The 24,512-nt window shown below is 41.1% G+C and overlaps 1 protein-coding gene across 1 annotated transcript in view; it reads right to left on the reverse strand.

Annotated features, from left to right (window-relative positions):
- LOC129695559 (E3 ubiquitin-protein ligase UHRF1-like) overlaps positions 1 to 24,512 on the reverse strand; it is a 106,004-nt gene that overhangs the window by 75,047 nt on the left and 6,445 nt on the right. Inside the window, exon 2 of the mRNA XM_055632630.1 lies at positions 9,859 to 10,113. Within this exon, the coding sequence (XP_055488605.1) occupies positions 9,859 to 10,113 (255 nt within the window). The remainder of the gene's footprint in view (positions 1 to 9,858; positions 10,114 to 24,512) is intronic.

Genomic DNA, 24,512 nt, shown 5'->3' on the forward strand with positions numbered 1-24,512 from the left:
AGGGGCAGTGGAGGGGCGGGGAGGAGGGTTGGGAAACAAAACAACAGCTGACCGGAAGAAGAGGCAGCAGGTGAGAGGGAAGGGAGCCATGGTGACCAAGTGCGTCCTGTCAGCCTGAAGAAAAGCGCTGTCCCCAGGGGCTACGACATGAGCCGCAACGACAGCCATGTCAACCAAACCGTGTAGTAGGTGAAGATAGGATTTCTGATGCACCTGGCAAGCTGGGGATGGAGTAGAAAGCCGGGGCAGTTATCGGTCAGGGAGATGGTGCGAGCCTGGGTTGGTGTGGGCTGGTCCGTCTGCTCTCACTAAAATCCGTTATAAAGTGGTCTGTTAAAACAATGGTTTACTGTATTGTAAAGACACAAATAAATCATTCAGGTGACAACCAAGAGGAATAGGTGCGAAATGCCATGTAAATTGCAATCCTCTATCCAATCAGGATACAGTCCTTCTTTATTCATTTTTAACCAAAATGTTGTTACATTTGTTAGTAATGTTTCATGTCCTTCAAATACAATAATGTCCATACAAAGAAACATCAAAAGTTGTGCCCATTAGTACAAGGAAATAATCTACGTCCAGGAATATTTTGATATAAATGAAAACATTTAAAGCTGGTGGATGATGGGAAATGAGCCGCTCCTGTGCTCCCTCGCTCTCTCTCCCTGCCCCTTGCCCTCCCTCTCTTCCTCCTTTTTTCTCCCTCCCTCTCCTATTCCCTCCCTCTCACCTTCTCCCTCCCCGAACAGGAAAGATGTGTAAAGTCAATAGCGCTCCACCTGGTAGCGCTATAATTAGAACCCATAGAGCTAAACTGACAGCGCTGTTTAAGCTTGTAGCGGGACAGGCAGATCAAAGTTTACGAAAATAATCATCCAGATCTTGAAATTTAAAATACTAATAGATTTAATCTGCTATAATTTTTAGAGTTACAGTATGACTTTTTATATCCTTGCATTTTTTTAAGCAGCAAGGTTAAACAGGAAGTCGGACCGATTTTTAAAAAATCAGTAGTTTACAAAGCAAATCCATCGCATTATCGCATTTCCATACAAAATACGGAAAATCCGTACTACTTGGCAGCTCTGTAAAGAGGTTAGTCAATTCATTCCCAAGGACCAGCGCTTTCAGGCACAAAATGAAAAGATTGAGCAATACATAAATTAAAAGTTTACATTTAATGTTTGATGTTTAACATACTAACAGATATGCATTGAAATTATATAAAACATTTTGGAGATTTGTTATCATTACTACAATGTACAATTTGATTTTTGTAGATTGCAATGTTTTTCTGAATAATAAAAAAACCTACTTTGAATGCCTCAAGATGTAGCAGAGGCTAACTGAGAATTTTTGTGCCTGAAATTTATATTAGGGAAAGAGTTCAAAAGAGCTCTGGACACAGTGCCTGCAAAATCTCCATTATAAAAAAAACGACGTTACAAGTTTTTGCAATTCACTCAAGTTTCAAAACTGCCAGCAAGAAATATTATTCCAATGGTAAAATGCTGTAAGTAATGCACCTAAAATGAAATGTCATGAAGCAGAATGACAGACTCCCTTCTCCCTCTATACAAGATACCTATTTCAGAGAACAACACTGGAAAAAGATCTAAGCCATTCAATAAGTGACCTTAGGAATCCTGTCCATAAAGTGCTGGGAGTTTAGCAAGATAGCAATAATCTACTTGACCACTATCTGTCACAAGGTTTTTTTTATGTACATTGGTGACCCCGCTTGTAAACTCCGGCATGCCTCATGTGAAAACAAACAACTATACAACCTCACGAAGGCCAGATTCAAAGCAAAAGTATTGAACTGTTGTAAAGATCAAAGGAAGGGGGGAAAAATAAACATGAAACGGTTCTCTTCTTCTTCAGCAGACCTCTGGATTGAAGACAATTTGCTTCCACGCCGCATCAACGAGTTATATGCTGGCTAATGAAAATCGTAGACTTCTCCAGAATCGTAAGCTTCTGCGTGCTCATAATGCATGATCTTGGTGTCCTCAATACCATCTCAAATGTTCCTTCACCACTTTGAGTGGTCGTGGGCCACAGATTCCCAGGTATCAGCAGAGAAATTGGGCAAATACTTGAATCTTTGTGCCTTTCCCTCCTTAATCTCCTTGCATAACAGAGCTCAGCTCTGTTCCAGTGTCGGACAGCCCAAAAATAGCCAACTGGGGATGTTGGCCTGGGAGATAATGTTGTTTTGCTTATGCTATCCATCTTTATATTCCCCATCTGGGCAATTGGGTACATGTCAAGGTAATGATGACACCATCAAGGGAGGAGACAAATTAGAAAGACACTGCATGGTCTTCTGTAACCATTGCTTCCCAGTAGCTTAAGAACTGCACACCAAATTGTTATGCGTCTTCTCTGTCCGATCGGAGGTACAATGGAAGTCAACCACTATGCATGGCTTTTACAAACCTCACCATTGCATTTAATCAGTCATGGGACTTTGGAACTTCCTTCTCAAATTCGGCTCCCCATAAGAATTTGTCTCGAAACTGTTACAATACATGAGACAATGTGACCCATCAGGTTCATGTCAGTTCAGAATCACACTTTATTCGCCAAATATGTTTTTGCAACATACGAGGAATTTCAATGGCCAGGTCAGTCATACAATTAAAAGTAACAGATCACTCAAAAACACATTTTAACATGAACATCCACCACAGTGGCCCCTACACATTCCTCACTGTGATGGAAGGCAAAATAAAGTTCAAGTCCTTCCCTTAGTTCTTCCTCGGTCGTGGGCCTCGATTCCCCATTGACGGGACGATCTTGACTCCCATAGCCAGCGGCGTCCGGGCCCTCCGCGTCGAGGCGATCTGCTCCCGCATCGGGGGGATGTCAGCTCCCCCGCGCCGGGCGATCGAACCTCGCGTCGGGGATCGTCGAACCTTCCACGACGTTGGAGCTTCCCGACTAGCCTCTCCCGAAGACTGCGAGCCCTTGATGGTAAGTCCGCAGCGGTCGCGGTGGGAGCGATCCCAGGCAAGGGATCAGCTCTGATGTTGAGTCCACGCCCCGCTGTGGGGTTCACGACAGTCCGAGGAGGCTTCCAGCTCCATCGATGGAAGGCCACAGAGCCTGGAGAATGTGATCTGAAAATTGATCACATCTCCGGGAAGGTAAGAACCTGAAAAAAGGTTTCCCCCGATCCCCTCCCCCTCATAAAACAAACCGAAGAACATTAAAACAAAAATTTTTAACAAACTAAAAAATAACAAAAAGTGTGAAAAGACGAACAGACTTCCGGCAGGGCAGCCATTGCCCCGGCACCCCTGGTGGTATGGTATTCCCAAGAGGATAATCCCAACCCATGTTTTAGTTGTATACGGGAGGGCTGAGATCATTGCTACCCACTCCTGCTGCATGTTTCTATGACATAGTCTATCTACAGCAGGCACTGGATGTCATCATCACCACCTCCACAAAATCCTCCAAATCCATTGGCAGGATAAGGGAACCAGCATCCTCTCCTAGACCACCATCTCCAGCACTGAAGCATCAATTACCCTCAGTTGCCCATTATACATTACATGCATACATGACACCAGAATGCCCATAGAGTCTCTCTATTCCAATCTCACAACAAGGACAAAGGACAATGTTCGCAAAGTATCCTTTCAAAAGTGGCATATCCCATCAGATGAGGGAAATCCCTGGCCCACAACTACTCATAATGGAAATGCAGTATTTGGGATGGCACTGTGAATCTCAGGACCTTTGTCCAGCCTAAGCATCAGAAGTGCACCACCTCCCAAACTAACCCCAGGCCCATCCTATCGGAAGAGTAAGTACGTAAGTCCCACATTGGCCTCATCAGCCATCACGGTACACACAAAACCAGAGTTAAAACAACTCACCCTAAACCCCAAGGGAACATCGATGAAGAAAGTGCACTGCAATAAAATACCACAACGTTTTTCAATCTTGCTCCATTCAAAAGACATACTCTAGTCGCTGAACGCAACCTACAGCAGCAGAGAGGTGGAGGATGCCTACAACTTTGCCTGGCCTGGCCGACACTGCGACACCACCTAGACACCAGTCCTTTATGGCCAACTGCAATTAAAGCAACTTGGACTTTGAAAATATCGCCGAAACCCTGCGACTCTTATTGTCTCAGTGAACTATTTCTATACACTTTGTACTTAATCTAGGATTGTACTTATGTACAGTCATACTTTGCTGAACTGTATACAAAGAAACTAGTTTCACTGTACCTCAGCACATGTGACAATAAAGAGCATTTGAAGAAGAGTCCCGATCCAAAACATCGTCTGCCCATTGCCTCCACAGATGCTGCCTGACCTGCTGAGTTCCTCCAGTATCTCCAAGGTCTGTAGAAAGGTCTCAACACGAAACTTCACCTATTCATGTTCTCCAGAGCTGCTGCCTGACCTGAGTTAATCCTGCACTTTGTGTCCTTCTGCCCATTAGCCAGCATCTGCAGTTATTTGTCCCTCCAGTACTTTATTTTTTGCAATAGTTTCCATCATCGGTAGCAACGATTAATAATCTATTTGCAAACATTTTTGGTAGTAGATCAAACAATTAAAAAAACTGCAGAATCAAAATTCATCCCTCGCTAACAGTGCTAAATACTATTTATAGTCAATCAGCACTGTGTATACTCCTCCAAAATGTAAGTCCATAGACTTCACAGATCACATTTGGTTGGAAGAATATAATGACTTTACTTTAGAGATACAACGTGGAAACAGACAATTCAGCCCACCGAGTCCACGCCGACAAGCGATTACCCCGTACACAATACTATCCTATACCTACACCAGTTGACAATTTACAAAAACCAATTAACCTACAAATCTGCACATCTTTAGAATGTGGGAGGAAACCTCATGGTCACAGTGAGAATGTACAAACACCGTACAGACAGCATATATACTCAGGATCAAACCCAGGTGCTGTAAGGCAACACCTCTACCACTGCACCACTGTGATGCCCTGGCTGGCACTGCTAAATACAACTGACCAGGTAATGAATTAAGGGAAGTATTTCATCAGATATATAACCACAAAGAAGATTCTGTTGGAACTACCATTAGCCTCAAAGGATAACCCAACCAGCATGTGAAATTAAGTATCATTTAATTTAAACATCTTTAACACAGTTAATCTGCTAGTTGAAATCAAAACTAACAATGTGGTTCCCCCCTACGTCTAGATTTTGAAATCAAGTAATCCCAAAGGTTTGAATGACAGATAAATTTACTGCTGGGTAATTAAATTCATATCCCTCAGGGAAACAGTAATGGTCCATCTGGTCAATAATTTCCAAATGGCTGGAATAAAACAGGACAGCAAGAATCTTCCACAGATCAACTATACAGCTCATATGCTGGCAAAACAGCTACAATGCTAGATGTAAAGGAACTTAAAAACAGTCCTGACATTGTTTAGATATTGCTCCACCAGATGATTTAATCAAAGTAGAACTGGACAGGAGCTGCTTTACTATTATGGAATCTAATCCACTGCACGTGCCAACATGAGGAACTTTAAGTGATAACTGCAAACAACTGTATACATATCATGTTCAAGAAGGAACTGCAGACGCTGGAAAATCGAAGGTAGACAAGAATGCTGGTGAAACTCAGCGGGTACGGCAGCATCTATGGAGCGAAGGAAATTAGGCAACGCTTCGGGCCGAAACTCTTTTTCACCCAAATGTATGCAATTATTTGAAGTCAAGCAGAGTGAAGAATGTTGACACAAGTCTGGTGAAGTATACTGAGGGAGGAAAAAATTGATCATTTGTGTAGAGATAGAGAAAGAAGGGTCAAGACCCCAAACGTAGTGTATCCATGTCCTCCATAGATGTTGCCTGATCTGCCAAGCTATTCCAACACTATATGTGTTCTACACTATTTGGAGAAAGAGAGATAAGATTTTAGTTTTAGAGGTACAGCATTGAGTTGAGTCAATAGACAATAGGTGCAGTAGGCCATTTGGCCCTTCGAGCCAGCACTGTGATCATGGCTGATCATCCTAAATCAGTACCCTGTTCCTGCCTTCTCCCCTTATCCCTTCACTCCTCTACCTTTAACAGATCTATCTAACTCTCTCTTGAAAGCCTCTAGAGAATTTGCCTCCCCGACCTTCTGAGGCAGAGAATTCCACAGATTCACAACTCTCTGTGTGAAAAAGTTTTTCCTCATCTCCATTCTAAATGGCTTACTCCTTATTCTTAAACTGTGGCCCTTGGTTCTGGACTCTCCCAACATCGGGAACATGTTTCCTTCCTCTAGTGTATCCAAATCCGTAACAATCTTATATGTTTCAATAAGATCCCCTCTCATCCTTCTAAATTCCAAAGTATACAAGCCCAGCCACTCCATTCTATCAACATACGACAGTCCTACCATCCAGGAAATAAAGCTCGTGAACCTACGCTGCACTCCCGAGTACTGTTTACCTGTTCACACTAATTAATTTTTGTCTATCCTTTCACACTGATTTCATGTTATCCAACTTTATAATCCACTCCCAACACATTAGATGCAAATTTACAGAGGCCAATTAACCTACAAACTCGCATGTCTTTGAGGTATGGGAGGAAACTAGAGCACTCAGAGGAAACCCACGCGATCACAGGGAGAACGTGCCAACATTACACAAAATAAAGGAAAAATTTGAAAGTGGAAAGACTAGATTGGGTAAGGGAATAAGTCAGGGACAAAATCGAAGACAGAGGAATCTGAAGATTGAGGAAAAAGATCTGTAGATTTTCTTGTCCAGGCTTAAGCCATAAACAAAATCAAAGGGAAGAAGAATTGTGCCAAACGTTCCCTCCCTTTTGGGAGGGTCAGCTGAAAAGCCAGACTTTTGCAGTCTGAAAGCCCCCAAACCCTCATCACAATAGCCAGCACTAGTGGAAGAGAAACAGTCATTCATGGGGCAAAATTATTTAAAAATCTTTCCCATCACATGGTCCTTCCAGCCAACTGCACTTTCTCCTCATTATTCCAACCAAAATTAGATGGTACAGAGGGAGAAAATATGGCCCAAGTGTATTATCAATTAAAATAAAGTGCAGCTTCGATCTATTCTGTCCAAAGAAAAAAATCCAACGTAAGCAATTCTGTTAAAAAAACTTCCTAAACTCAAGCATGGAAGAAGACAGCCACAGCCCACCTTAGCTTAAGCACCCATTCCTTATAAATTTCTGATTAAAGTACCCAACAGTTCTTAAAATAATTACAGGCATTTAACTCTCCTACTCAATCCCAAAGTCCCCTCTAGTTATCAATCAGCAGACTGTAACAAACCCTCCCAAATTTCATTTCCCAGTAACAATTCAGCTGTGCCCTTTTGTCTTAACATGCATATTAGATTCAAACATTAAGACTTATTATTCATAAATGGTTTATGATTATAGATAATTTCAAGATTATCTGGTATCATTGCAGATTGATGGCTAATTTGTTCCAGTCTTTCCTCACAGTTGTACCTGAAAGCAAACCTCACCAGAGTTATTGTAATCAGCACAATATTGTTTTGCGAGCACCACAATTATTGTAAGCACCAAAATATTAGGTTGGCAGACGTTATTAAATTCTGCACACACTACTCTGAAAGCAAAACAATTAATGTATTGATCTGAGTTGCCCACAACTTCAAGGTCTACCTGGGGTTTGTTAGAAATGCTTTTTGTGATCTTGAAATGGCATTATAGATCTGCGTGTTGGAGAACATTTTGGTACAAACGTTATTCCTCGGAAAATAAATATCTATCAGGTTAAAAGAGATGCATTCAGAAACACTTTCCAAAAAAACCCAGCAGAGATTAGTAAAGCTGAAAAAATTGCAGAGGGTTAGATTCAAAAACCAAGAACGTATTAATCTTTTAAGGAACATTGTTCATACCACAAAGTACTATCAATGCTCCATATTATTCCAAAAATGTCAAAGCTCCAAAAGATGATTTACTTGAATGAGGCAGTGGCACAGCAGTAGAGCTCCCTCACAGCGCCAGAGATATGGGTTAGATCGTGACATCAGATGCAGTATGCGTGGAGTTTGCCTGTTCCCTCTGGGACCACGTGGGTTTCCACCGGATGCTCCGATTTCAGGTGCTCAGATCGCAAAGATGTGCTGGTTTGTCGGTTAATTAGCCTCTGTAAATTGTCCCTAGTGTGTAGTGAGGTAACTAGTGTGAAAGGGTGATTAATGGTCTGCATGGACTTAGTTGGCCAAAGCTGTATCTCTAAACTAAATATTGTTCACACCACAAAGTACTGTCAACAGCTCCATATTATTCCCAAAATGCCAAAGGCTCAAATAATTTACTTGAATGATACCAAAACACTAAAAAAAGACTGAGTCAAGAGAAGAATTTTACAAAATTATCAAAATAATCAAATATTAATTAGATAAAAGGATGGAACCCAAACTAGAGACCATTAATGCAAGATCAATAATACCTCAAATTGGAACTCAGGAGAAATATCTTTACCCACAGAATGGCTTGAATGTGGAATTCCAACAAAGGTAGCTGAAGTGGCAACATACGCGTATCTCAAATGGAAGCATAAGGGTCAACGGTACACAAAGATACTTTAGTAAGGCTAATTGAAGATGCAATATCACCTCATACAGAGCATTAAAATAATAATGGCTATTGACCAAATGTTCAGCTACTGTGCTACAAATACACTGAATCACATGCTAGAAGTTAAACATTATAAACTATCACTAAAATATGAGATTATTCATATGTCACCTTAAAAGATCATAAATATTCACAGTACATAGTATAGAAACATGTCAGAGCATCATGCTCTATACAACACCATTCTTCTGAGTTGCAAATGAAACTTCATCTGATAAATTTGCACATAAAAGCACGGGGGATAAACGAGCATTGGGAAAAACCTCCAATGTTAATAATTTTATACTCAAAAATAATGTTAGGGAGTGATTGTGCAATTCTGAAATTGTAATTGCTGAAACAAATTTAAAAACTCAAAATTCAATCCATTTATTAACACAGCTCCAAACGACGAAACCCTTTAACGTACCAATTCTTGAAAAATCCTTATTAAATTATTCTACCAAATTATTGAGAATCTTAGTGAGGGATCTCCTCTTGCTCACTCCCCTTCTTGGATCCCTAACTGCTCAGCGAACCTCAACTCAAAATAGACACAAAAAGATGGAGTAACTCAGCGGGTCAGACAGCTTCTCTGGAGAAAAGGAATAGGTGCCGTTTCGGGTCGAGACCCATCTTCAGACTCGGCCAGAAATGTCACCTATTCCTTTTCTCCAGAGATGCTATCTGTCCCGATGAGTTACTCCAGCATTTTGTGTCTATCTTCGGTTTAAACCAGCGTTTGCAGTTCCTTCCTACTCAATTATTTACTTCTGTTTGAACTTGTTTGTCTCATCTCCTTGCTTGTTCCCTTTCAATTGTATAGATCTGGGGTTGAGGAAAAGGCTGCCCTGTTGCTTCATTATCGATTAAATACTGCGTCAAAACATCGTGGTCTGTCAGTGCCAGCAATCTGAGACATCACTTTATAAAAGGCACCAAATTAAACTTTACACAGAGCTCCACAGTATGCACAGTCCGTGAACAAAAATAGCTCAGTGATTTTCCCCATGTTCCACCCTATCCCATGACTAAAGTATAATGACCAGATATGGGTAATCCTCAACGTATCCTGAACACATTGGACTGATTGCTGGAAATGCCAAAACTATTGCAACAACAATAACCATTAATCCACTTTCACCTATTTCGACACAGCATCGAGTCCCTCAATCACTTAACGGCAACTACAAACAACACAGATTCGCACTTACCTTATATGTGCCAAAACCTGGATCTATGAGAAACGATCGAGTTGATGTGCCTGGACGACTTTTCTTGCTGTTTTCTGCAGTGGAAGAGGTTTTGTCACATTCACTCTGTGACGAGCTACATCCCGAGTCACTGTCTGAGAGCTCAACCTCTTTTTCCTTTTTCTTCACTGTGGAGGAAGCAGGCTGACGAATCAGGAGTTGAATGATATCATTCAGTCCCACGTTGTAATCGAAAAGACTATGGCCATCTTCCAACTGAAAAGTGAACAATAAAAGTCAATACATTGCTCTAATCACACCATAATATTGCAAAAATCAGAACAGAAGTTCAACCTTGCAGAAAATACATACATTACACTGCAACAGGTTTTGTATTCTCTCAGCTAAAGAATTGTTCAAATAAATTATGACATTTATAACATTTTATAAAATTATAAAGTTATGGGAAGGAATAAATGTCAAAACAAATGGATTTCTAATATTCTAATTCACCAAGTGAAGGATATTTATTTTATTTTAACAACTATATGCTCTCATTTATCACACAACACAAGCACGCTCACTTTGATCAATGCATTCTGGCAATACTTTTTTTGTTTCATTAGGCAATGATAGATGGCTTTGAATGAGATACAAAAAACTGTACCAAGACAAGACTGTAAATACTGTAACTGAAGCTGAACATAGTCTTTTCGAAAATGGCTTTTTAACTAACAAAATTAATTTAGCCTAATATACCACCAGATTACAGACAGTGCTATTATTTACTCTCATCCATTGGACTCTTTGTGCTCTTTCTCCCCAAAAACCTCACCCGTAGTTCATTTTCTGCAGGTTATTAACCTGACAAAACTGAAGAGGTTGAACACACTGCAAGCCCATGAAGACCCACCAGTCAAAGTATTAATATTTAAGCATTTTGAGGCATTAATCATTCATCTTTACTCAGCTCTACAAGTTCATTCCACAAGAACACACCCATGGTATCACCATGTATCTCTTTGATTTTTATAGTCACCAACTCCAGAGCATTTCACCATTCAACTACAAAATAAACAATAAACTCCAAAGTTAGCATAACATTTGTCAGGGCTAAAAATAGCCACAATTGTAAAAGAAAAGGATTGTTTTGCTCAGCAGTGAAGAAAGAGAACAGTCTGCCCCCGAGTTTACACAAACAGTGATTCAATTCTGAGCCATATCAGAACTCACGTCTCTGCTTAATCACTGAATCTGACTGAAACTTTCAGAGCCAACAGCCCAACAGTCTTGGTCATATGCTCCATTTCTCCTGCCTTCCCTTTCAAAATGTTAATGCATAATTGTGATAAAAGTGTACCTTTAAGAAGTAGAAACAAAGAACTGTAGATGCTGGTTTACATCAAAGATAGACACGAAGTGCTGGAGTAAATCAACAGGTCAGGCAGCATTTCTGGAGAAAAGGAATAGGTGACGTTTCAGGTCACAACCCATCTTCAGACTGGGACTGGAGAAGGGTTCCAACCCAAAACTATTCCTTTTCTCCAGAGATGCTGCCTGACCTGCTGAATTAGTCCAGCATTTTATTTCTATCTAATTTGAATGTTCATCTAATCTTTGTATCTCCCATAAATGATATAAATCCCTTGCTACGATTACGCCCTGTGGGCTGCCTCCAATATTTGGCCAAATTCAAAGGCAATCCGAGGCAGTGACTATTCAATTGGCCTGGATACAAAAAAGCCTGATTTCATCCTCATGCAGTATTGATATATTCACTTCCAACAGTAATTGTTTTGTAGCTGAAGATCCAAGTTTATTGCCTTTATCTGCAGCCATGGTTGTTGCACTCCCTCTGCCAACTGCAGGCATGGACATTAACGAATTCAACATTATCTGGAAATTAAACTTCTGCCTGTGTGGTCACTCAATAAACGCATACAACCATCAGGCAACCAACATTTTATCCATTATGTTATCCAACTAAATGTGCAAGTATGTCAGTGCTGCATGAGATCACTTGGTACTGATTATTCAATTGCCTTTGGCTCACAGAGTAATATGGTAACTTAGGGCAAGGACTGCAGACTGTTGACTGCTCATCATCACTATAACTTATCAATGGAAATAACTATAACCATACGGACGGACCCAAGCTCCACGCGACTCGACGTGAAGCCCCAAAGGGGTGTGAAAAACATTTTTTTTTTACCCAGCTTTTGAATATGTGTCCACATCCACTGCCTTTCAAATAGTTTCAGACCCCAGAGGGCTTGTTACTCTACTATGTATCACTCCCTTATAGTGGCAGCATCAACAAAGAATGTGGTGTGGATTAATTTAACCCTTCAATTGCTGGGACTCCCTCCAGATTTCCATTTGCTGTATTTGTTGTTTAAAGCAATCTCGATCTTGGAGTGTCCATTTTTAGACATAGGAGTCCAGCATGTGCACTGGGTCGAGACAAGGGGCTGGTTACAAGGGAATATTCTTAACACAGAGGTGGCTGAGAAGATCGGCTTGGAAACACCCAGCGCATTCAATGCAGTGAACAAGCCACTCAAATCAGTAGTTCAACAACAGCTTGCTTTCATTGAAGATGCCACTGCAGTGCCATTTCAATAATATTAAACTGCATTACACAAATGCAGTTTGATGTCTTCCAAACTCATTTGAGGAAATTGGGTGAGGCGTCCCATTCTCCCTCATCCAATAACGGCCACGGTAAACTCATTTCTACAGTCCCCAACCACATCCAGGTTGTTTCTTGATGCCTCATCAGCTAATCTGGGTAGTGTGTTATTTCTAGATACAGATCCCTAGACAACATGATTTGTGTAAGATAATGCACTATCAGGGCAAAGGGATACTAAAGATTAAGATAACTTTCACTCCAAGACTTGATCAAGCCAAAATAACCCTCAGAACATGTTTTAGTGCAAGGAACAGCTCTGGACATAGTTTATGTAGTCAACACTTACTGAAGTACAAATGTATTCCACACATGCCTAATGCAACAACAAATTTCCAGAATGATGTATTTTCATCCTTACAAAAGGTCCCAGGACAAAAGACTCATTCAGCAAAAATGCAAGCTGCTCTTATTTCTAAAATCTATTTCTAAATTTGCTGTATTATTCACATGCAGTTGCTGCTGATATTACCAATTATTTTAGCAATTAGTTGGCACATACTGAATTTACAGCCTGTTGCTGCCAGACGACCGACTGTGGAACAGCATCCCCCTTCCCATCAGAACTGCCCCCTCCATCGACTCCTTTAAGTCAAGACTAAAATCTTATCTATACTCCCAAGCCTTTCCTGACGTCCACTGAGCGATGGTTATATGTATATATGTATGTAGTTTGGTTGGTTATACTATTCTTATAACAAATGTAAAGCACTTTGGCCAACAAGAGTTTTTTAAATGTGCTATATAAATAAATGTGACTTGACTTCTATTGCACTTTGGCCAAGGCAGATTTATGACATGATTAAAATTCATGTATCTATGCAAAGCCAGCTATTGAAATACATTGAAATAATAAGCACCATCACCCAATCCCACAACACATTCTTGTCGCGTGTTAAAGTTTGTGCCAGCTTTTTCTTGACCTCAACTTTGTAGCACTAGGGTATCTCGGTACGAAGCTCACCGGTTCTCAACCACTAGATGGAGTTCGGCCAGCAAGCTATGGCTTTTCCAATTTCTCACAACCTACCTAGCAACGCAAATGGACACAAAGTACTTCCTGCCTGCTTTAATTTTTCACAGCCACGTTCCGGAAGCAGTTAGTTCTATCTGTCAAGACTGCATGCGCTTTGCAACCAGGATATATCCCAGCTTGCATAATACATTTTACACAGACTTCCAGCACTGGCCATTGAGTAGCAATCAATAGGGGACACAATGCTAATTTTACTCTCTAAACTCGTATATCAAAGTTAGCTGCGATATTTAAAGGACACGTGTTGGAGTAACTCAGCAAGTCAGGCAGCATCTCTGGAAAACATGGATAAGTGATGTTTCTGGTCGAGACACTGCTTCAGACTCATTACAATTACCTTTAAAAAATTGCTGTTTCCATTCCTCTAAGTTAAAAACAGAGGGTTTGTTTAGTTTGTTTTTAAGATACAACATGGAAACATATCCTTCGGCCCACCGTGTCCACGCCGACAAACAAGAACCCATACACTAGTTCAATCTCTGGAGAGAGGGAATAGGTGACGTTTTTGGTCATAACCCTTCTTTAGACTGGGACTGGAGAAGGGTTCCGACCCGAAACTATTCCTTTTCACCAGAGATGCTGCCTGACCTGCTGAACTACTCCAGCATTTTATTTCTATCAAATTTGAATGTTCATCTAATCTTTGCATCTCCCATAAATGATATAGATCCCTTGTATGATTACGCCCCAGTAGGCTGTGGGCAGCCTCCAGTATTTGGCCAATTTCAAAGGCAATCCGAGACACTGTCTAATCAATTGGCCTTGATGCAAAAAAGCCTACACATTAGGGACAATTTACATATGACAATTAACTTGCAAACCTGCACATCTTTGGAATGTGAGAGGAGACCGGAGCACCTGGAGGAATTTCACCCGGTCAGAGAGCACGTACAAACTCCGTATAGACAGCACCAGTAGTCAGGATCAAACTCAGGTCTCTGGCTGTGTAAGGCAGCAACTTTACTGCTGTACCGCCCCAGGTTGAAAGCATAAACTGTGTTTTCCACAGCCACTGAATTATATTTGAAGCAATTACTTCTTACAATCAGCAAATGAAGAAATAATCATTGATGGTGCCACTTCAGCACATAATACATTAGAAGGATTCTGTCCTGCTTCCATGATGCTTTAGAACCCATTATATTCACCTCAATAGGTAAAAGCCGATTTAACATCAGAAATGAAATATGGCACTTCTGATCAGGCAGCTCTCCTTCAGTAATGCAGTGTGACAATATGGATGCACGAGAAGATTTTACTGGTCCCATAGTATATGCAATGTTGTGTGCAGAGAGTCCAAGCAGATGGCTTTGTTGTCTTTGACAACTTCCAGAAGAGAAACAGATGCAATTACTACATTCATCTCTCTGGTTTAACCTGGAATTTGCTAATGGAGGTGAATGAGTGAAGAATTAGAGCACGTCACCACTTTATAATGATCTATCACACGGACATGAGCTCTCCCACACCACACTTCAGATCAATTTATCAAAGGTAAATTAAATTGAGGTTCTGGCTAGTCTTATTAGACAAGTAATTTTTAGAAGAATTGGTCTTTGCACAAAATATTTGCAACTATAATGGGTCAAACTTAGGAAAATAACAAAATTCTATTGGTCTTTTATTGTCTGTGCAAGTTGATTCCTATTACGGAATTGTATTTTAACATAATTGTAGTAAAACATTTTTTCTTCATGAAAAAGTAACCCCCGTCAACGAAAATGAAAGGGTTGAATTTCAACGTGCATTGCCTGGTGGAAAGTTCCTGTCATTATTTCAAATGTGTTTTCTTTTGGGGAAGGATGCACTGTCGTCATCTGCCTCGTGGGCCAAGGGGCCCATTTCCACACTGTATCTCTAAACTAAAGTAGATAGACACAAAAAGGTCACGCGTCGCAGAAAGTGCCCCAGGCGCAGCTGAGACAGTTATTAACTCTCAGTGAGTTATCTTAGGCAGGGGGTGGGGATGGTGATTACAACTTACTTAAAATCAGACTTGCGTATGGGTTAATGGAACACAACCCTTACCCAAACCTGGGAATACCTGTACACACCTGTACACACAGATTCTACAATTCTAAATTTTAACAAAATGCAGCTTAACATAAAGAGAGATAATACTGAAAATATTCAACAGGTCAGGTCACGTGTGTCGGAAGAGAACCAAGAGTTAACATTTCAATTAAAGACGCTCCTTCAGAACTGTGAAGATTAAAAAAAACTAGTTTGTTTAGCTATAAGGAGAGTGGGGGAGGTGTAATGTGTCTGATGGGCTAAAACAGCAGTGGGGATAAGCTGTAGAGCAGGGGTCGGTAACCATTTCTGCCAAGGGGCCAGGACATATGCCTGTGAGCGGATGGTGGGCCACATCTATCACGTGTACACATGGATCCCGCCCCGGATGGCAGGCATCAAATCACGTGTTCACATAGATCCCGCCCCTACGAGGTCGCCACCCGGAGCACTGAGCTCAAATATCATACTCAATCGTCCCCGGCCTACTGACAACACCGATCCCGACAGTGAAGCTCAGACACAGAAGGTGCGTGGCCGTGCCGGTGGCTTTGCGCAGTATGCGGTACAGCCCAATCACCTTCCAGGTACTGGAAGTAGAAAAAAATGCTGGACAAACTCACTCCAGCATTTTTACCTACCTTCTATTTTTCCAGCATCTGCAGTTCTTTCTTAAACATTCCAGGTACTGGAGATGATGGAAGTCTGCGGGCCGGATGATTAAGGAAAAAAAAATACGCCTGCGGGCCGGATGATTTCGAGTTAAGGACCGGATTTGGCCTGGAGGCCGTAGGTTGCCGACCCCTGCCGTAGAGAGATGTATCTGGTCAGTGAGTGTAGGGGAGCAGTACAAGCGTGAGAATATAGGCAAAAGAAAATGTCAAGAGTTGAAAGTCAATATTGTTTGTTTATTATATGCATTGGATAGGAACTGGAACAATGATATTCTTACTTGCTACAGCTTTACAGCTGCTGCTTGCAATTTTTATTTTTAAAACTGCAGCTGCTGCAAATCTAAAAAGCAGAAAAGGCTGGACATAAGAACATAAACAAAAGAATGTAGGAGTTGCAAAATGCAGAGAAGGAAGATATGATAGGTCAGGATGAGCATGTCCTGCCTTTCCAGAGGGAAAAAAAACACCCCAGTTTTACCCTATTCCCCCTCCTCTTCATTCCCTGCAGCATGAAAGAAACGTCTTTTGTCTTCTTACCAACTCCGGAGGGTCTGCAACTTGAAATGTGTTAACTCTTGTTTCTCTTCCAGAAAATGCAGCTGTGGGTTTTTCCAGCATTTTCTGCTTTTTCAGATTTCCAACGTCCGCAGTTTTTTTAAATCTTCACCGTGTGTCTTCAAAATAAAAACTAACTGCCAGCGACAAGACATTTTCATTTGTGCAAATCCCATTCCACTGTTGTTAAATTCAACTGGACTAATTCAAAAACATATCCCAAACAACACTATTCTACACTTTTTCCAGACAACATTCTGAAAAATAATCACATCTAACTTACATTGTATCCCATCACTTCTGTGTTACTGCTGGAAGCTCCCATCAAAAATATAGAAGCATATTTATTTTACGAACAAACTGAACAATAAAAATGTATAGTTAAATTTCCATTTCCTAATTGCACTTTATTATTGTGATCACAAGTCTGGAATTATTTATGCCACAAAGTAATCACCAAAGATTCAACAGGCAATAGTCATGAGGCCATATAACAAGATCCAGGACGTTGTTATAATTCCTTTCATTGACAACGAGTTTCTCGACAGCAGCTTCTAATCTATCCATTATTGCCAGAATGTAAAAACTGTTGCAATCAGAGTCAATGAAGTTGGAGGATTAGGGAGCAAATGAACCAAATGAACATGGACATGATTAAACTGACCTCGATCACTGAACCACTAATTTATTTGGATGAATGTTATTTGCAGATATTAAACTAGCACTCCAAGATAAAGTTCTTTGATGATCTAGAATGCAAAATTATAGCAGTGACTCTACAGCAATCTACAGATGGATTTGCTCAGTTAATTATGTTCTTATTCACAAAATCAACAGGATCCTTCAATGGAATAATGTATAATGTTGAAAACACCTAAAAAATACCTATTTGTCTACCATGCTGTTAATCCTCACATTAATTCCTGCCAGTGTAATGAAATATCTCTCGGCAAGAGAGACAATGTCTGAAGAGAAGTCTGAATGTCACCTATCCATGTTTTCCAGCGATGTTGCCTGACATGCTGAGTTACTCCAGCACTTTGTGTCTTTTTTTGTAAACCATCTTCTGTAGTGCCTTGTTTCTATATCTCTTAGCAATGTCAATAAAAATGTCGTGTTTGATTATAACAAAACGTATTTTCTAAATATACATATATACTTTCTTCATAACATTTACATAAATACAATGAGGAACTGTCTTTCTCTACATTTATTTTAAAGCCACTTCCTGTGACAGCTTATTCTATATATAGAGGCCATCCCCAGGTTATGAATGGGTTCCACCTTTAGACACCCCAAAATCAATTTTGGCCACAAGTCAGAAAATATGGAAAATCACTCAATATGGTAACCATAGCTCCCCAGTACTGTAATGAATAGTGTTGATGAGAGTCAATTCACATGAACATTCAATTACTGTTGAGCTACAAGGGTACAGAATCAGAAGGTCTCCTGCCAATGGCTGGTTATGGATTATGGCAGATCAGCAACATAATCCACAAGTAAAGTACTATTTCTACATGCTTATGGATGGCCTCCAGCTGTCCATCACTATCTATTCTCGTCCCTTCCACTATTGCCAAATTGGCAAACTGAATGTCCAATTGCCAAAGTTGAAAAAGTAGAGATTCCCACCAAAGTACTGGAAACACGAGAGCTTGATTTCAGTCTCTGAGGTTTATTGAGATTCAATCTCTTCTAATTAAAGTTAATTACAGTGGCACAGCAGTAGGGTTCCAGCCTTAAGTGCCAGAGACCCGGGTTCAGTCCTGACTACAGGTGCTGTCAGAATGGACTTTGTATGTTCTCCCATGGGACCCGCATGGGTTTTCTCCAGGTGCTCCGGTTTCCTCCCACACTCCAAAGACGTACAGGTTTGTAGCTAAATTGGCTTCGATGAAATTGTAAATTGTCCCTTGTGTGTAGGATAGTGATCGTTAGTTGGCGTGGACTCGGTGGGCTGATGACCCTGTCTCCGCACTGTATCTCTAAAGACTAAAATCTAAGGCTTGATATGAGCAACATCTGTGCAAGCTGTCGGTTTGCTGGTGAAACTTTGGTGCAGGTTTCCTGTCAATGCCTTGCTTTTAAAAATGTTAGAACCAAAAAACAATTCCATCCTCCTGGCCGTTACCCAAAGCTGAACGAGATTCTAACAACTTCTCGTGCATGTTCACTTCAGAGCCAAACTTCCGACCACATAACTCATAACCACGTGATCATGTAAACCGCCAACCTCCACCTGTATAACATTGCTAAACTCTTTCTGCTTCAGCGCAGAAAATCATAAAATCAGAAAAGCACACCTGCAACTGGTCTGGTCTCCCCAAGGAAGGATATAGTGAGTGCAAACAAAAATAAATGCTCCAATTTTACTCTCATGACTGAGCAAACCACAAAAGGTCAGTTTAAATAAATTAGGCTTTTAATCACAAATTCAGAAGAACAAGAGGTGACGTCCCAGAAACATTCAAATTTCTCAGGGGCTTAAAAGAGTAGACCTGGGAATGTTTCCCCTCGCTTGGTGTTAAGAACCAGGCATCGCAGTCACAAAATAAGGGGTTAACTATTCAAGATTGAGACGACAAGATAGGGGTTCAATTTTCAACAACTCTGAACTTGAACGGTACAAGATGGCTTGGAAATTCTAGTGCACTAACTCAATGTAATTTACTATTCTTGCACTCTATGATTGTGCCAATGTATAGTAACATTTTTACTAAACGGTACGCAAGGAATTTCACTGTATCTAGGTACATGTGACAATGAAGTACAATGGAATATATTTTTGGTTATTAAGGAAATTATATAGAATGGAGTAAGTAAAATGGCACTGACCTCAAAGAGCTACCAGAAACTGGTTGAACGGAACAAGGGGCTACAGGCCCATGTGATTATTTTTTATCATTGTTACCCCTAGACCTGTTACTCCAGTTTTTTGCCCTCTGAATCGAAACCATCTACAGCTCTGAAGAAGGGTCGCGACCCACAACGTCACCCATTCCTTCTCTCCAGAGATGCTGCCTCGAGTTACAGCAGCATTTTGTCTATCGAAAGCTCTCCTAATTTGCACTATGTTCCATTCACAAGTTTTTGATGATTTCCTATTGCACAATAAATAACGTTTGAAATTCTCTCTCATTTTCTAATCCATCTGCAGACTTATTCCTCTGCATCAACAGAATTTCCTCCAGCACCTACAGCACTCAATAATGTTTTCAAGAAGGAACTGCAGATGCTGGAAAATCGAAGGTACACAAAGCCTCGGGCTCCTCCTCCCCTTTTTCATTCCTTCTCCCCCCCCCCCCCCCCTATCAGTCTGAAGAAGGGTTTCGGCCCGAAACGTTACCTATTTCCTTCGCTCAATAGATGCTGCTGCACCCGCTAAGCTTCTCCAGCATTTTTGTGTACCTGCACTCAATTAATGTACTTTTATCCCCCACCTTACCGGCACAATGGCACAGCGGTCGAGTTGCTGCCTTACAACATCATAAACCGGGTTTGATCCTGACTAGAGGTGCTATCTGTACAGAGTTTGTACATTCTCCCTGTGGCCGTGTGTGGTTTCTCTGTGTGCTCCGGTTTCCTCCCACACTCCAAAGACGTGCGAGTTTGTAGGTTAATTGGACTCTGTAAAGTGCCCCTAGTATGTAGGATAGTGCTAGTGCACGTGGTGATTGCTGATTGGCTCAGACTGAGTGGGCCGAGGGACCTGTTTCCACGTTGTATCTCTAAAGTTTAATGTCTGAAGTCTAAAGTCTACTAAATCAATTGTTCCCCTGTTGATGGCTGCGTCTTCAGCTTCCAAAGTCTTAAACAACCTCTGGAAATTCTCTCTCAAACCTCTTCCTTCGTTCATCCTGATCTTAAAAGTTTATTAGGATTCTGAGTTACCTGCATTTATATGTCCCTTCGTGACTCAAAACTAATGCTATAGATGTATGGTGTTTGGGGATATTATTATGTTATCTCAAAAGCAAGATGCAAATAAATTTAGCCATATATTTTTATCAATGTAGCCCTATAACTTCTGGTAACTAAATTCAACATTATTCCCAGCTTCAAAGAGCAGGATGATAGAGGAAAATGGAAGAGAGGCAAAGATCTTGCAAAAAAATAGTTCTACTAAATTAAAAATTTCCAAATCGATAATAACCTGTTAGGAGAATAAGAACGTGATCAGATCAAGCATTACATCTTTGTAATACAAAGAATAGAAAAATGAGACACTTTTGAACGGTTTTGTCTCGGTGCATATTGAAAATTTGAGTTTTCTTTAGGCAGTAGGAATGTACTATTGCAGTGTTCATTCAGCAAATTATGTTTAAGAACCATGTCTACAGTTCCAAGCACAGAAATGAATCTTAGAACATGAAACAATACCACACAGATACAGGCCTATACGCCCACGGTGTCTGTGATGAGCCTTCTTGAAGTAATATCTTCTGTCTGCACATGCCCATATCCCTCCATTCCTTCCATTTTCTTGTGTCCATCTAAAAGCTACCCCATGCCACTATCGTATCTGCTTCCACCACCACCCCTGGCAGCACATTCCAGCCACCTACCATTCCGTGTCAAAAGCTTGCCTCCACACGTCCCTTTAAACTTTCTTCTTCTGACATTACACCTCTATTATTCAACATTTCCATCCTGGGGAAAAAAAGTTTTATATCTATGCCTCATCATTTTATGACATTTTTTCAAATTTCCCCGCAGCCTCCCAATGTTCCAGAGAAAACAATCCAAGTTTGTCCAATCTCTCTTTATAGCTAGAACACTCTAATCCAGACAGCATCCTGGTAAACCTGCACCCTCTCACAAATCGTCCTCGTTCTCTCCCTATAACGAATCCACAGCAGACTAATCCTGCAGCTGCAGGCTACAACCTCACCGTCACTGATATAAAACTGAACTGAGATACGTCACTTTTCCACAACATAGACACCATATTAAAAATGACAATTTCACAAGTGTCTTAAGGGCCTGTCCCACTTACGTGTCCTTGGCACGTAAATTACACGCCCTCGTGGTCACGTTGAGCCGCGACGGGCATCGTATGGCCGCGCGGGGCCAGACCCACTTAGAATCACGGAGGGGTATGTAGTTGTGCGCGACATCGCGCGGGGCTTCGAAATTTTTGTAGTGAACAAAATCTTTGCACGCCAACGGCCTGTCGCGGAACTGACGGCCAAAGTGGGACAGGCCCAAGACCCTGGCGCGACGCAACGTCTCACCTTCAACAGCAGCAGAAGCAGGCAAACGATCGCCGAACTCGGCCTGGGGCTCATGGCCGTTGCGGTCCGGATCCGCCCCCACTTCTACTCCCAGAGCGGGGCCAAGAAAATTGAAGATAGACACAAAATGTAGGAGTAACTCAGCGGGACCGGCAGCATCTCTGGATAGAAGCAATGAATGATGTTTCGGGTCAAGACCCTTCTTTTCAGACTGAAGAAGAGTCTCGACACGAAACGTCACCCATTGCTTCTCTCCAGAGATGCTGCCGGTCCCGCTGAGTTCCTCCAGCTTTGTGTCCATCTTCAAATGACGTCACGCGCTCCAGACAGCTGTGCGTATGCATGTAATCGCGCCCGACCTTCGCGGCTCAACGCGACCATGAGGTCGCGTAATTTGCGTGCCAAGGACACGCAAGTGGGACAGGCCCTTTACTTTCTAGATAAGGCCAATTCTGATGACACTTTGGGATGAGGGGCGAGTAGCTATAAAACTTTTGCAATGCAACTAATTGCAGCACAACTGTATCTTGGGGAGGGTTTGTGGGTGTGGATGTGGTTGCAATGGAGAGTGTCGCCAAATTACAACTAGCCACAAACCTTTCCACCACTGCAGTACTGGTATTTCACCACAGAAAACATTAAAGGGATAAAGGGAATTAGACAGCTGAAAAGAAACAAATTGGTGACAACGATATGAATGTGGAAAATAACTTTGGTCTATGTGCAATGCAAGAGGGGAATAATCTTGAAAATGATGTTTTGGTGTTGTAACACAAGTAGGTAAAAGTTTACAAAATCATTTCCTACAGGAAGGTTGCCCTAATATTGTTGTCCATAGATTAAAATTAAAAATTTACTGTTATCATGTTGTCACATCACAAGGACACACCCACACACTGTACAGACATGATATATTTTTCAGTATACTCACATTATGGTGCCAATGTGTAGAAACATAGAAAATAGGTGCAGGAGTAGGCCATTCGGCCCTTCGAGCCAGCACCAGCATTCAACATGATAATGGCTGATCATCCACTATCAGTAGCCCGTTCCTGTTTTCTCCCCATATCCCTTGATTCCTTTAGCCCCAAGAGCTATATCTAACTCTCTCTTGAAAACATCCGGTGAATTGGCCTCCATTGCCTTCTGTGGCTGAGAATTCCACATTCTACAACTCTCTGGGTGAAATAGTCTTTCTCTTCTCAGTCCCAAATAGCCTACCCCTTATTCTTAAACGTAACAGCTATATAAAGTAAGATCCCATTGGTTAATTAATCAATAAACCCATCTTGATGCCTTTTGTTGGGAGGGAATGTTGACCAGTAATCTTTCACATCCGTGGCAGTAATTCAAATTAATACTTAATTTGAAAGATGCCACTTGAATTGCCAGATGTATCAGCTTTGATTATGTTCAACTCCTGTAGTGTGAATTGGACCTTGATCTTCTGACTCGTGATTAGTTTAGTTTATTATTGTCATGTGTACTGAGAACAGCTTTTCGTTGTGTGCTGTTCAGTCAGCAAAAATACTGCACTTGGTTACTATCAAGCCGTCCATGGTGTACAGATACACGGTAACGGGAATAATGTTTAGTACAAGATAAAGTCCTGTAAAGTCTAATAAAAGACAGTTCAAAGGTGTCCAATTAGGTAGATGGCAGGTCAGGACCGCTCTCTAGTTGGTGGTAGGATGGTTCAGTTGCCCGATAACAGCTTGGGAAGAATATGTGAAGCCATAGAAATGAGCTGACACCACTAAGAATTATATGTTTAAATTGTTGATTTTATAAGTTTCTAATTAACGATTCTAAAATTCACATTAATATTCTTATTGAAACAGCTGTAGTGCAGACTCCTAGTCTTTTCCCAGCAGTAGTGCAGGGAGCTGTTATATTTCTTTAAGTCATTACATTTAGTTTTAAATTAAAAAGTGAAAGATACAAACGAAGAATAGAAAGAACATGCATCCAACACAAGTCCAAATCATGCAAAATTCATTCATTGTCAACAAAATACTTTGGGCACCTGGAAAGTTCACAATTCCTTGAATGTTTATATCATTTTGGAATATATCCTCTCGTAATGCTCCGCTGCTCATTTACAAACTTTATTGCAATGTTTTTTTGGAATCACATGCACCTCCCCTACCACAAGCAGCCAACAAAGCCTTTTCTGCATTCACAGGACTAATACGTTGGCAGGGATATACTCAACCAAAAACAAAAAGCAACACTGCCTGTCCCCTGACATTTGTAAATTCATGAGCTCATAAAACATAAGCCTACAGCAATATGTTTAACTATAGTATTGTCCCACTGATTTAATCCCTCTTTCTATCCTATCCAGATTCAGCAAGAGCAAGTGGGTGGACTGACTTCCCAGCTGTAGACCGTAGTGAGCCCCAGTGGCAGAAGAATGCAGCCCCCTTGCCTCTTCTACCAACTGTGCAACGCTAAAGCTTCTTTAC

Source organism: Leucoraja erinacea, chromosome 3 (assembly GCF_028641065.1).
Source record: "Leucoraja erinacea ecotype New England chromosome 3, Leri_hhj_1, whole genome shotgun sequence".
NCBI lineage: Eukaryota > Metazoa > Chordata > Chondrichthyes > Rajiformes > Rajidae > Leucoraja > Leucoraja erinaceus.